This window comes from Acinonyx jubatus, chromosome C1 (assembly GCF_027475565.1).
Source record: "Acinonyx jubatus isolate Ajub_Pintada_27869175 chromosome C1, VMU_Ajub_asm_v1.0, whole genome shotgun sequence".
NCBI classification, from domain to species: Eukaryota; Metazoa; Chordata; class Mammalia; order Carnivora; family Felidae; genus Acinonyx; species Acinonyx jubatus.
The window spans coordinates 148153277-148168317 of NC_069381.1; the positions used below are offsets into that span (position 1 = coordinate 148153277).

General features: G+C 35.6%; 1 protein-coding gene across 10 annotated transcripts in view; it reads left to right on the forward strand.

Moving 5' to 3' along the window:
• The window catches only part of TANK (TRAF family member associated NFKB activator), a 93319-nt gene that overhangs the window by 43568 nt on the left and 34710 nt on the right, over nt 1-15041 (forward strand). Inside the window, exons 2-3 of one of the 10 annotated variants that reach the window (XM_053215155.1) lie at nt 11916-12062; nt 13334-13438. The exons of 7 other annotated variants lie outside the window; for them this stretch is intronic. In XM_053215155.1, coding sequence (XP_053071130.1) covers nt 13436-13438 — 3 coding nt within the window. In that variant the 5' untranslated portion in view covers nt 11916-12062; nt 13334-13435. 2 more of the 10 variants (XM_053215156.1, XM_053215153.1) reach the window with 2 other exon arrangements.

The following is a 15041-nucleotide window of genomic DNA, read 5'->3' on the forward strand; positions in this document are numbered from 1 at the left end:
AATAAAATAAATTTCCAGAAACAGTTGCTGATAAACATGCATCAGACTTACTAGACAAGGACTTTAAAACACTGTCATAAATATGCTCAGAGAGCATACAAAATAAACAAAGGAGGGATGCCTGTGTGACTCAGTTGTTAAATGTCTGACTTCAGCTCAGGTCATGATCTCATGGTTCGTGAGCTCAGGCCCTGCATCAGGCTCTTTGCTGACAGTTTGGAAACTGCTTGGGATTGTCTCTCTCCCCGTCTCTCTGCCCCTCCCCCACTCGTGCTCTGTCTCACTCTGTCTCTAAAAAATAAATAAATGTTAAAAAAAAAAAATCAGTGAACTCCAAGACAGGCCATTTGAAATAATGGAGTCTGAAGAGCAAAAAGAAAAAAGTAAGAAAAGTGAGCAGAGCCTAAGAGACTTAGGGGACACTATCAAGTGGGGCAATATACACATTATAGAAGAAGGTGAAGAGAGACAAATTATTTTTTAAAAATAGAAAAAAAGAAATAGGTGATTTAAAGAAATATTAAATGATGACTTCCCAAATTTGGGGAACAACATAGATACACATATCCAAGAAGCTCAACAAATTCTATGTAGGATAAATTCAGAGAGTCCCATGTCAAACTCCATTATAACCAACTGTCAACAAAAACAATCTAGAAAGCAGCAAGAGAAAAGGAACTAACTCATTATATTCAAGGGAGTCCAAATAAGACTGTCAGTGGATTTCTCAGCAGAAGTCTTACAGGCTAGAAGGCAATGGGATGACATATTTAAAGTGCTGTAAGGGGCGCCTGGGTGGCTCAGTTGGTTGAGCATCCGACTTCGGCTCAGGTCATGATCTCACAGTTTGTGAGTTCGAGCCCTGCATCAGGCTCTGTGCTGACGGCTTAGAGCCTGGAGCCTGCTTTGGATTCTGTGTCTCCTCCTGTCTCTGCCTTTCACCTGCTCATGCTCTGTCTCTCTCTGTCTCTCAATAATAAATAAACGTTAAAAAAAAATTAAAAAAAAAAATAAAGTGCTGTAAGTAGAAAACCTGTTAACAAGAATTCTGTATATCTGGTAAAACTACCTGACCTAGAAGACCTGACCACTAGACCTGACGTAGAAGAAATGCTAAAGAATTGAAATGCCTTCAAGTTGAAATGAAAGGATGCTGCATAGTAAATTGAAGCCATATGAAAATGGGTTTTCTGTAAAAGTAAATATACAAATATAAAAGCTAGCATTATTGTAATTTTAGATTGTAACTCCCCTTTTTATTTTCTACAGGATTTAAAAGACAAATGTATAAAAATTACTTTAAATCTTTATTAATGGGTGAACAATATATAAAGATGTAATTTGTGATATCAGTAACAAAGTAGGGAGGTGGAGCTATAGTGTTGGAGGGTTTGTTGTATGCAGTTGAAGTTAGTTTGGTATCAACTTAAGATACTGTCATAACTTCAGGATGTTGTATGTAGTCTCAGTGGTAACCACAAAGAAGATATCTACAGAATATGCACAAATGGAAAGGAGAAGACATCAAAATGTGTCACTACAAAAAACCAGCTAAACACAGAATAATGGAGCAAATGAAGAACAAAAAGCTGTAACATATACAGAAAACAAATAACAAAATGCAAAAGTAAGTACTTCCCTATTGGTAATTACTTTAAGTGTAAATGAATAAAACACCCTAATCAAAAAACATCGATTTCCAAAAACCATAAAATACCTAGGAATAAACATAACCAAAGAGGTGAAAAATCTCTACACTGAAAACTATAGAAAGCTTACGAAAGAAATTGAAGAAGATGCACAAAAATGGAAAAATATTCCATGCTCCTGGATTGGAAGAACAAACATTGTTAAAATGTTGATACTACCCAAAGCAATCTGCATATTCAATGCAACCCCTATCAAAATAACACCAGCATTCTTCACAGAACTAGAACAAACAATCCTATAATTTGTATGGAACCAGAAAAGACCCCGAATAGCTAAAGCCATCGTGAAAAAGAAAACTGAAGCTGGAGGCATCACACTCCCGGACTTCAAGACATATTACAAAGCTGTAATCATCAAGACAGTATGGTACTGGCACAAGAACAGACACTCAGATCAGTGGAACAGAGTAGAGAACGTAAATGGACCCATAAAGGTATGGCCAACTAATCTTTGACAAAGCAGGAAAGAGTATCCAGTGGAATAAAGACAGTCTCTTCAGCAAATGGTGCTGGGAAAACCGGACAGCAACATGCAGAAGAATGAACCGGGACCACTTTCTTGCACCATACACCAAAAAACCCCCTCAAAATGGAAGAAGGACTTAAATGTAAGACAGGAAGCCATCAAACTCCTCAAGGAGAAAGTAGTTAAAAACCTCTTTGACCTCAGCTGCAGCAGCTTCTTACTCAACACCTCTCCAGAGGCAAGGGAAACAAAAGCAAAAATGAACTATTGAGACCTAATCAGGGTAAAAAGCTTCTGCACCTCAAAGGAAACAATCAGCAAAACTAAAAGGCAACCAACAGAATGGGACAAGATATTTGCTAAATGACATAGATAAAGGGTTAGTATCCAAAATCTATAAAGAACTTATCAAACTCAGCACCCCAAAAAAACAAATAATCCAGTGAAGAAATGGGCAAAAGACATGAATAGACACTTCTCCAAAGAAGACATCCAGATGGCAAACAGACTCATGAAGAGATGCTCAACATCACTCATCATCAGGGAAATACAAATCAAAACTATAAGGAGATACCACCTCACACCTGTCAGAATGGCTAACATTGACAACTCAGGCAGCAACAGATGTTGGCAAGGATGCAGAGAAAGAAGATCTCTTTTGCACTGCTGGTGGGAATGCAAACTGGTATAGCCCCTCTGGAAAACAGTATGGAGGTTCCTCAAAAAATTAAAAATAGAACTACCCTACAGCCCAGCAATTGTACTACTAGGTATTTATCCAAGGGACACAGGTATGCTGTTTCAAAGGGGCACATGCACCCCAATGTTTATAGCAGTGCTATCGACAATAACCAAAGTATGGAAAGAGCCCAAATGTCCATCGATGGATGAATGGATAAAGAAGATGCGGTATATGTGTACACACACACACACACACACACACACACACACACAATGGAGTATTATGCAGCAGTCAAAAAGAATGAAATCTTGCCATTTGCAACTATATGGTTGGAACTGGAGGGTATTATGCTAAGTGAAATTAGTCAGAGAAAGACAAATATATGACCTTATCATATGAGGAATTTAAGATACAAAACAGATGAACATAAGGGAAGGGAAGCAAAAATAATACAAAAACAGGGAGGGGGACAAAACATAAAAGATTCTTAAATATAGAGAACAAACAGGGTTGCTGGAGGGGATGTGGGAGGGGGGATGGTCTAAATGGGTAAGGGGCATTAAGGAATCTACTCCTAATATCATTGTTGCACCATATGCTAACTAACTTGGATGTAAATTAAATAATAAATGAATTTTTTTAAAAATGGGTTAGCAGAATGGATTAAGAAATGGAATCCCACTGTGTTATCCTACACAGATAACACTGTGTGTTATCTACAAGCCTCACTTTAGATTTAAGTACATACATAATAGGTTGAAAATGAAAGGATGAGAGAAGATTCTATGCAAGTAGTTACCAAAATAGAACAAGGGTGTCTGTATTGACATCAGACAAAACAGACTTTACATCAGAGATTTTTATAGAAGATAAAGAGGGGCATTTCATAATGGCAAAGTTATTAATTTGTCAAGAAGATACAGTAATTATGCACTAATCATCAGAGCTCTAAAACATATGATACAAACATTGACAGTATTAAAAGAAGAAATTATAGCTCTACAGCAGCCATCAGAGACTTTAGTACTCTATTTTCAACACTTTCAGTAATGGATAGAACAACCAGATTAGAAGATTAATAAGGAAAATGAGGTCTTGAACAGCATTGTAGGCCAGTTGGAACATATACAGAATACCCTACTCAACAATAGTAGAATTCGTATTTTTTCTCAAGTTCATATGGAACAGTATCCAGGATAGCCCATATGTTGGGCCATTAAAAAAGACTCAATAAATACTAAAAGATTGGAATCATACAAAGCATCTTTTCTAATCACAATAGAATGAAACTAGAAGTCAACGACAGAAGGAAAACTGGGAAACTAAAAATATGTAGAAATTAAATAGCACAGTCTTAAACAGCTAGTGGGTCAAAGAAGAAATCACAGGGGAAATTAGAAAATATCTTGAGACCAATGAAAATGAAAACAAAATACCAAAATTTATGGGATGCAGTGAAAGCTCTGCCAAGAGGAAGGTTTTTAACTGTAAATACTTACCTTAGAAGAGAGATCTCAAATCAATAACCTAACTTTACACCATAGGAAACTAGACAAGAAAGCACAAACTAAATCAAAAGCTAGCAGAAAGAAGTGATTAATAGTAGTGATTAATAGTAATTAAAAAGCTCCCAAGAATGCCTAGTACCCAGTGGCTTCATAGTGAATTCTGCCAAACATTCAAAGAGGAATTAACATCAGTCCTTCTCATATTCTTCCAAAAATTGAACAGGATGGAACATTTCCTGATGCACTCTATGAGGCCAGCATTACCCTCATACCAAAGCTATATACACAGACACTGCAAGAAGACTGCAGACAAATTTTCTTAAGAACATTGATATAAAAATCCTCAACAAAATACTAGGAAACCAACTTCAACAGCATATTAAAATGATTTTACACCTTGACCAAGTGAGATTTATTCTTGCAATGCAAGAAAGGTGCAGCATACAAAATCAGCGTAGTACATCACTTTAACAGAATGAAGGGGGGTTACCACATGATCATTTCAATTGATGCAGAAGAAGCAGTTGACAAAATTCAGCATCCTTTTATGATAAAAACACTCAATAAACCAAGAATAGAAGGAAGTATTTCAACATAATAAAGGCCATTTATGAAAATCCCACAACTAACATAATAATCCGTAGTAAAAGACTGAAGGCTTTTAAGATCAGGAATAAGACAAGGATATCCACTTTTGCCACTTTTGTTCAACATAGTACTGTTTCCAGTACTACCCAGAGCTATTAGACAAGAAAAACTATCCAAATTGGAAAGGAAGAAGTAAAAGTATTTGTTTGCAGACAACTTAATCTTATATGTAGAAAACTCTAAAGATTTCACCAAAACTGTTAGAACTAATGAATTCAGCAAAATTGTAGGATACAAAATCACACAAAAATTAATAACATTTCTATACATTGACATTAAACAGTGTGAAAAAAATTAAGAAAGCTTCATTTGCAATATCATCAAAGTAAATAATATACTTTGGAATAAACTTAACCAAGTAGGTGACGGACTTTTACAAAACATTACTGGGAAAAATAAGACATCAGCATATGGTGGAAAATTCCATGCTCATGGATTGGATTTACCTTTACCATATACAAAAATGATCTCAAACCAGGAACTAAATGCAAGAGCTAATACTATAAAACTCTTAGAAGAAATCATAGGGGGAAAGCTTCATAACATTGAATTTGGCAGTGATTTCTTAGATATGACCCCAAAAGATCAGGCAACAAAAGGAAATTAGGTAACTTGAACTTCATCAAAATTGAAACTTTTGTGTATCAAAGGATACTATCAACAGAGTGAGAAGGCAACCCAAGGAAGGTGAGAGAACAGGCGTGCTTGGATGGCTCAGTCAGTTAAGCATCCAACTTTGGCTCTGGTCAAGATCCCACAGTTCATGGGTTCAGGCCCTGCATCAGGCTCTGTGCTTACAGCACAGAGCCTGGAGCCTGCTTCAGATTCTGTGTCTCCCTCGCTCTCTGCGCCTACCCCACTAGCACTTGCTCGCTTGCTCTCAAAAAAAAAAAAAAATGAATAAACATTAAAAAAATAAGGTGTTTGCAAATTGTATATCTGATAAGGAGTTGATATCTAGAATATATAAAGAACTCCTACAACTGAACAACAACAATAACAAAATAATCTGAATAAAAAGTAAGCAAGGATATGAATAGACATTCTCCAAAGAAATTATAAAATGACCTATAAGCACATGAAGTGATCCTCAACATCATTAGCAGTTAGGGAAATGCAAATCAAAACCACAATGAGATACAACTTCATACCCAACTTCCTTCAAAGATGTGGAGAAGTTAGAATTCTTATACATTGCTGATGGGAATGTAAAATGGTGTAACCACTGTGGGAAATGTATAGTATTTCCTCAAAAAAATAAACATAGGATTACCATATGACCTAGTAGTTCCACTTCTGGCTATGTACCCCAAAGAATTGAAAGCAGGGACTCAAAGGGATATTTGTACATCCTAACATCCATGTTCATAGCAATCTTTGTAAGCCAGAAGGTGGAAGCAACCCAGATGTCCATGGATGGATGAATGGATAAACAAAATGCAGTATATACATATAATGGAATTTATTCAGCCTTTAAAAAGAAGGAAATTCTGACACATAGTATAACATGAATTAACCTTGAAGATATGCTAAGTGAAATAAGCTAGTCACAAAAGGACATGTTTATGTATGATTCTACTTACATGAGTTACCTAGTCAGATTATAGAGATAGAAAGTAGTAGGGTGGTTCCTAGAAGCTGAGGGAAGGGAATGGGGAATTAGTGTTTAAAAGATACAGAGTTTCAGTTGAGGAAGATGAAAAAGTTCTGGAAATAGTTTGTGGTGATGATTACACCACATTGTGAGTGTTACTTAATGTCACAGAACTGTACACTGAAAAATAGTTAAAATGGCAAATTGTACATATATATTTTACCACAACTTTAAAAAATCTGTTGCAAAAAAAGAAAAGAATTGGTGTGGCCTAGATTTTCTTACTAGATATGTTTTATTGCTATGCTATTCATCTATACAAACTCACCAGCCTTTTACCACTTAGTTGTCCATACTCCAAGCCAGTTTTTCTCATAGTGTTTCTGTGAAGAAGTACACTTTAGGGCTCTTCTCAGGGCCTAGGTGGTTCCATTGGTTGAGCATCTGACTCTTGAGTTTGGCCCAGATCATGATCGCAAAGTCGTGGGATCAAACCCCACATCAGGCTCCATGCTGAGTGTGGACCCTGCTTAAGATTCTCTCTCTCCCTCTCCCCTGCTCATGCATGTGTGCTCTCTCTCCCTCTCTGTCTCTTACATTAAAAAATAATAAAATTTTAAAGACTCCTCTTTAAGAAGTCAGTGTGCTACATCCATTTAAGAGCATTCGGTCAAAAAAAAAAAGTATTCGGTCAAGCAAAGACATCCAACTATTACAAATTAATGAAGGAAACAAAGACAAATAAGGGCAAGTCAGTGATTTTTAAAATATTACTGGCTGAAATTACAAAAGCAGCACATGCTTATTGAAAAAAATGCAAGTAATTCAGGATATACAGAACGTAAAGTGATTGTCTTTTCCCTTACTCTCCAAGGGTAAGCATTGTTAGTAATGTGATATATATTCTTCCAGAACATGTGAATCATATTTTTTTAAATGGAATGGTGCTGATCTGAAAAAGGTTAAAATTTTTCAAAAATGTCTTTATCTTCACCATCATCATCACTAAGATTTATCAAAGCTATGTTTACCAGAGTGCTTTATACAGTCATCTAATTTAATCATTGTACAAATCTGGTGAGGAAGTATTATTTTCATTTTTTCAGATGAGGAAAAGAAAGTGCAGAGAGGTGAAGTAGCTTGCCCACAACCACACATCTAATGAGTAATAAAGGTGGTAGAACTGTAATTTGACCATAAATTTTACAAGTATCAAATAACTTTGTATGTAAATCCCCCTAGCTCTGCAAAGTTAAGCATTGTTAGCCCATTTTCAAATGAAGAAATTGAGACTCAGAAATAAGTTAATTTTTTTATGCAAAGTGGCAGAATGTGTACTGAAACTAGGTTTATCTGAATCCAGAGGTCACATTTATTTTACTAACCTAGCAAATCACAGCCCATTCCAGGTACTCAAAGTGTTCTTCCCATTACTGTGAATAATCTAATTTGGCTTCCTATTTTCTTGGATAAATCCTTACTTTGTGTTTTATACATCTCTTACGAAAAGAAGCTGGGGAGTATAAGGCTTACTGTTCGTATTTCTTTCATTCATTCTACAATTTATGATGTGCCAGGTACATAATAAATGCTAGGGATTACAAGATAAGTAAAACAGATCATTCACTTAAAGGGTTCACAATCTGATATTGCTTCTTCTGTTTGTTGCCTGTATAAGCATTCATATGTACCCATGCTAAAAGGTCTTCTGATTTTTTCCAAAGTAGAGTGATATTTTAATCATAGTAGCCCCTAACATGGGCAACTTTTAATATGCTTACAGAATAAGAGAAGAAACTATTAAATAGAACAGTGGTAGAGTTGGCTTGGTCCTTGAATCAGTTACTGTACAGGGTAACTAATTCAAGAGACCAGGAAGTACTGTGTTTAAATAAGATAAAAGTTTGTCCTCTCGTGCAACAGTCCAGAGTAGCCAGGGATAGTGGGGCAGCTCTACCATCCTTAAAATACGGTTTCCCCCTCTGGAATCACAGCGGCCATTCTACTTGTTAACATTTCCCTGCCAGTGAGAACAGAAAGAAGCAGTGAAAAGCAGACAGCTGTCTTTTAATAATGTGGTCCAAAATTTGTACAGGTCATTTCTGTTCACATCCTGTTAGCCAGAACTTAATCATATGGTCATATGGCTAGTAAATGTATTCTCTAGCTGGATGACCATGTGCACAGGTAAAAGTCTATATTACTAAAAGAAAAACCGAGAATGTATATGGGGGAATAACTAGCAGTCTTTGCCACACATTTTGACTAACTAGGCTAAGGTTTCAAATATCACAAGAGTCTATGATGTGGACTTAAATATTTAATCAGCTGTATTACTTATACCAAGTTGCTTCTGATCCATTTCTGCCACTGTTCTGTGGAAGAAACCAAATATATTTAATAAAGACTTAAGTACCCTCTATTGCTTATTTGACCATCTTTCCAAGAGAAGTATCAGTAATAAGTAATTTAAAAATCTGAAAATTTTAAAACTGATTGCCATTTAAAAATCAGATTACAGTATTCATAAATGATTAAGTTTCAGAAAACTTCCTAGAGCGGGTCTCCTGCTTTTCCCAAGATCTTTGCATTATGTAAAAAGAAAATATAAATCTCCTTTGTTGAAAGAGAAATGTGGAAAAAAATGTATTTGTCTTTTCTTGCCAGTTCTTGGTTAAAAGTGAAAAATCAACAATGTCTTATGTGGGAAGGTAAAAATCTCCTTAATTATAAGATAGTTCAGGTGCTTACAAACAAAATTTCCTTTCTTTGTACTGCTAAGAAAGGTGAAGGATACAGAATACTTAAAACCATCCTGTTTGCTAAGTAAAGATCCTCACTAACTAACCAGTGAGTCTATGATGAAGGCCTCAAATAAGACTAAATTTGACTGTGCACTTTTTGTCATAAATTATAGAGCCAAACATTTTTCCAACAACAATGTTAAACCATTAAAGACTGTGTTGTCAGATTGCTTTATTCTAGAGCTAGTCTTGACCCATCTGAAATGTAAAGTGTCAGACTTATGTTACCTGTAAAAGCTGGTAGACTATGTTTACTAAAGCATAATGTGCCTTTATTATAGGTAGTACTTTATTTAAAAATCCTTTATTTTCACTTAAGATGTGAATGGCCTCATTGTTTACCACCCTTCTTTTTTTCCTTTCTTTGTTCCCCAAAATCTCTGTAAAGTGTCAGTGGAAATGGAGCAATTTACTCTTCTTTCTTTCTACAGAAGCTACTGGTATTAGAATAAAGGTGCTTCTGCTGTTTCTGACTGAAGTTTTATTTCTTCTATTGTACATCGTCAGTACGTTGCCATAGACTCATTTTCTACCTATCAAAATTTAAAATATTTGTATCCTTTGTTCCAGGTTTTTATTTCCAGAAATACGTTCTGTCAAAACTTCTAGACAGGCATGCTAAGGTAGAAGTTCAAGAAGTTATGTTAATAATTAGGAATGTTTAAATTATGATATCCATTCAAAGATACTGTGAGCACCTACTCAGTATATTGTGTCAGGAACTGTTCTAAGTACTGGGTCCACCATGATAAGCATACACGCTGTCTGCTTCGTGGAATGGTGGCACATCTAGTAAAGAATAGACTAGTCAAATAATCTCATAAATGTGAATTTTCGTGGTGCCTGGGTGGCTCAGTTGGCTAAGCAGCCGACTTCAGTCAGGTCATAATACTGCAGTTTGTGGGTTCGAGCCCTGCCTCGGGGTCTGTGCCAACAGCTCAGAGCCTCTCTCAAAAATAACTAAACATTTAAAAAATTATTTTTAAATAAATGTGAAATTTCAAACTCTGGTAAGTATTAGGAAGAAAAGTAAACTGTTGATAGAACATCTGTTAGGGAGTTGACCTAATCTAGGAGATCAGAGAAGATAATATTTATGAAGTGATTTTTGAAAGGACAGGTTTGAGGTACTTTCCAAGTAAACAAACTGTGTTACAATGACTCATTGGCCTGAAGAATTGAAAGTATAAGAGAAAAGTGCAATAAGAATCAGGGGCAAAACTATGTAGGCTCTTTAGAGGCCATGTTGAGGATTTTTGATTCTTTATTTTGAAAACAGTAGGAAACCATTTAAGACATTTATGAGGGAAGGGTGAGAGAACCCAGTGGGTGTTATGATTATATTTGCATTTTGCAAAATACATAATGGCTACAGTTTAGACAATGGATTGGCTGCTACACTTAGGGAGAGCAGTAAGTCTGTTGCAGTAGTCTATTAAGGATGTGATGGCTTGAATGGTGATGGCTACATTGAAGATAAAAAAGTGGACAAATTTGAGAGATATTCAGTATTAAAATTGACACTTGGTAATGGATTGGCTATAGAACAAGTAGATGTCAAGGATGGTTATAGCTTTCCAGATGGATAGTGGTGCCCTGTACTGAAAGAAGGAATGCAAAGGACCTGATTTTCCCAGGGGCTGGGGTGGTAGGAGGGAGAAGGAGATGTTGGAGGGAAAAGATCGTCAATTTTGAATATGTAAAATTTAAAATGCTTTCCCGGCAGCACTTGGCCACATAGATCTAGAAGAGAGACCTAGAAGTCCCAGAGAAGTCTGGGTTAGAAGGAGATATTTGAGAGTCTGGAGTATAACCTGCCACTTGGAATGATATTGCTTAAGGGGAGCCTATATAGCAAAAAGAGGACCTTGCTAGAATATACTAGCACAATGTACTAGAATATACCTTGCTAAATATACTCACGTGATCTGCCATGGTGGTTATTTAGGGTCTTGGGCTTTGGTGGTCAGGCAAAACAAAACCTGGATTAAAATCCCAGCTCCACTGCCTACTAAGAAACTTTGGCCAGGTTTTTTTGTACCTCTTTGTGCTTCAGTTTTCTCACCTGTAAAATGTAGGAAATAACTGCCTCAGAAGATTAGTCAGTTTAACAGCTAAAATGAAATAAAGGTCTCTGATTTTGGTGCATAGTAAGTATTCGGTGAAATGATCATATGATGATCGTGTATTGTTGAAAATTTTGATTGCGGAACAGTTCACAGTTTTTAAGAAGTAGAATACATATACATGTGCACAGAAGTTCCCAAAGGATATAGACCAAAGTATCAGTAGTTACCTCTGAGGAGGAATGAAAGGCATAGTAAAGGGAAAGACTTACTCTTTACCTTGTACATGTGGGGTTTTGTGGTGGTAGTGATAGTAGACATTTTGTTGTTTTGTGCATTTTCTCAACAAATGTGCCACTTTTGTAATTTTTAACAGCCATTAATGGTTCCATAATCATTTTTGACTATTTTTTCTCTTTGTAAACTTTGAACAACCAGGGCTCTTAGTTTTTTTGCTTGACAGAATGTTTTTGATTCAATGGAGGTACCATACTGCTTTCTCAAAAAGAAACTTCTGAATCCTGGGTTACAATGAACTAGAAGAAAGACTGAGAAAACTGGCTTAGAGCATGGGGAAGTTGTGTGGTAAGTCTGGTGACAAATTGTCCATGTTCAGGGGTAATAGAGCTACATGCTATGGTAACAGGTATTATGTAGATACCTTGCTCATTATTAAAAGAAAGAACTAACATTTGCAAAGAGCTTAGTATGTACCACATAATTTATACATGTCATTTCCTTCAGTCCTTCAAGTAAATACCATTTTCATTTCAGGAAGAGAGAAACCAAACCTCAAAAAGGCTAATAAGTAATCAGAACCAAAACACAAGATTGCAAAATAAAAATAGCTTGTCATAGTTTACCATTTGGCATGCTGAGAAATTGGTGGCAGCACTGAGTAGTAGATAATTCACATTGATAATTTGGTCTGTCAGATTGCAGGTCTAGGTAAGACTTGATGCCAGGAGGATGGGGGAGGGCAGGGTTTATAACCTAGTTATAATAAGAAAATATAGCAGAGAATGGTTGAAGAATAGGCTGTATAAATAGGATCTCTGAGTTGCTAATCCTATACAATCTTTTTTTTTTTTAACTTGAAGTTGATGTTTAGTTTACCAGAGTTTCAAGATAAAACAGTTTGTGATCAAAGTGCTGTGTAATGAGACAGTTATTATTTAATTGTCTTCCTTCAAGAACTGTGGAGCTTCCGTATTGAGAACATTTGTGGTAGCATTCTACAAAGCTTTTGTTCTCTCTGTTAATCTTGGAACAGTCTGAAAGATTTTTACATTGAGATTCTTTTTTTTTTAATCCATTCAATTTATTAAATTCCTATTCTTCTTATACCTGGAGGAAAACAGTGGTATTTTTCAGAATATTGAGATTAGTTTTTAAGGATGAAAAGAGATAATGTTTGACCCTTAGCAAGTATCATCAATGACGTAAGGGTACTTGAACTTTTTTTCCCTCATCTAGGAAATAAGTGCTTTGAAAGATATTTAAAAAATGAGAATTTTCAGTGTCAGCAATAGGGAAAAAAACAATTTATAGAACTCTTTTAATATTTATAAAACACATGAAAACTTGAGCAGCTGTATATCCAAAATTATAGAGACTATGCTGCCTTAGCTTTAAAGGTGGATTGAAATTTCCCGGGATAAAGGGACAGTTCTAAAGATAATCTTTTTGCTTTGTTTATGATAATCAAGGAAGGCATGTATGGACAACCATTTTTAATAAATTTAAAATGTATACCATACTTGATCAGCATTGTTTTCAGCTTTGCTTTTGAACCCTAAGAAAGAATACAAGTGCATTATGGCACAAATACCTAAGTACCTGTTTACCTCTTTCAGATACTGGTAGACCACTTGTTTTGCTAGTCTTTGGAATTGGAAGGAGTGTCAAATACACAGAAGCCAGAGTCATCTTGGCCAGATGGTGTTTGATACAGATGGATGGTTAGTTGTCATGCAGATCTCCTAGTTGGTAACTTGTTGCTGCCATCTGACTCAAAGAATCATTCACACACACTGGCTGTCAAAAGCATCTTCTCTTCTGTCTGTTTTAGCTGTCATGTCTGTGCTCTGTACAGACGTGTTGACAAGACATTGCTGTTGTACATTTTCAATGTGGTTGTTAGTGATTTTTCTGTTTTGTGGGATCTTTGATCAGGCTGGAATGTACTTGGTTTGTAATTGTGTTGTTTTTTAAAAAATACTGTGACAGTGCAACAATTATCTGACCTTTTAAAAGGACTTTTCAGGTTATAAGTTTATTCAGATCTGTTCAGTGAACAAAAAGCATTTAATAAAAAGGAAAGAAACCTTCTTGTTTCAGTTTCCAAATATAACAAATAAACTGAATTCTACTGGTTATTTCTGAATTTGAATCAATATCTTCTTGTGGACTCTCCATCTTATAGCCTTGTGGTCAAAATCTTTATACTATTTTCTGAGTATGTATTTTCTTTTCTTGAAATGGTACCTTTTTTTCTGACAGTAAAAGCTTCCCTTTTTCTTTCCCCGCCCCCCCCCAAAAAAAAGAGAAAGAAAAGATCTTCAGACATTGCCTATCTTTTGCACCCATTTTCTCAAACTTAATTTCCTTTTCTCTTACTCACCTAGTGACCTGTCTCCTATTTTTCCTGTTTCCCTTATAAAATATAAGCAAAGCCTTTCTCCATTCTTTCAGGTAGCTTCTTATTTCTGAAGTCTATTTCTCTGATAATTAACAACTTAATTAACAACTTAAGGTCTATTTATTCAACTAATACTTAGCATCTCAAAATGTGCCACTCTGCTATACTCTAGAGATACCAGAAGAAAATAGTCTCTGCTCTTGAAGAGATCATAGTCTAAAGTGAAATCAGAAGTATAGATAATGAGACTAGAATACTACAATTGCTTTTAAGTATGTGGAAAAAGCAGTAAGAGAACAAGGGCCATTGCTCTTCTTTTCCCCCGCTGTATTTCCAGAATATCAGTTTTTAATTTATTACAGAATTTTCTTGAGTTTACAAAGTACTTTATTAAGTGGTTTAAGAAATAATTCAAAACTTTAACTTGAAAGAATTGTTGATTTTTCCCATCCAGTGACTACATTTTCAGCATTATTCGTTTATTATAATATTTTATATGCAGGTATGCTAAAGTATGTTTTTAAGCCAGAGATAAAAGATGAATATTACCTGGCAGAACCTTCTGACTTGGTTCCAAAAGAAAATATGAGTCCTTTGGTTTTCCATGCAGGTGGGGAAAAAATATATAGTAGAAAGAGAATAGGCTGAAGTTTGAATCACTTACACACTCATTCTGGGCCTATCTCTAACTTGCTAAGTTTTTTATACTGGTTACTTAGTGTCTGGATAATAGAATATTTTTACCTATCAAAACATAGTGATGAAAGAATGGGCAATTATTGGTTAGTATTTATGAAGAGCTTTGAGTTCTTTGGAAAAAGCCGTAAATACACAGAAGTAGATAGTGAGGAAGTAACATCAGCATGTTTGCTGATTCCTCATCCTGGTAGCTCTGTGCAGCCCAGGTAAATTTAGGTATTACA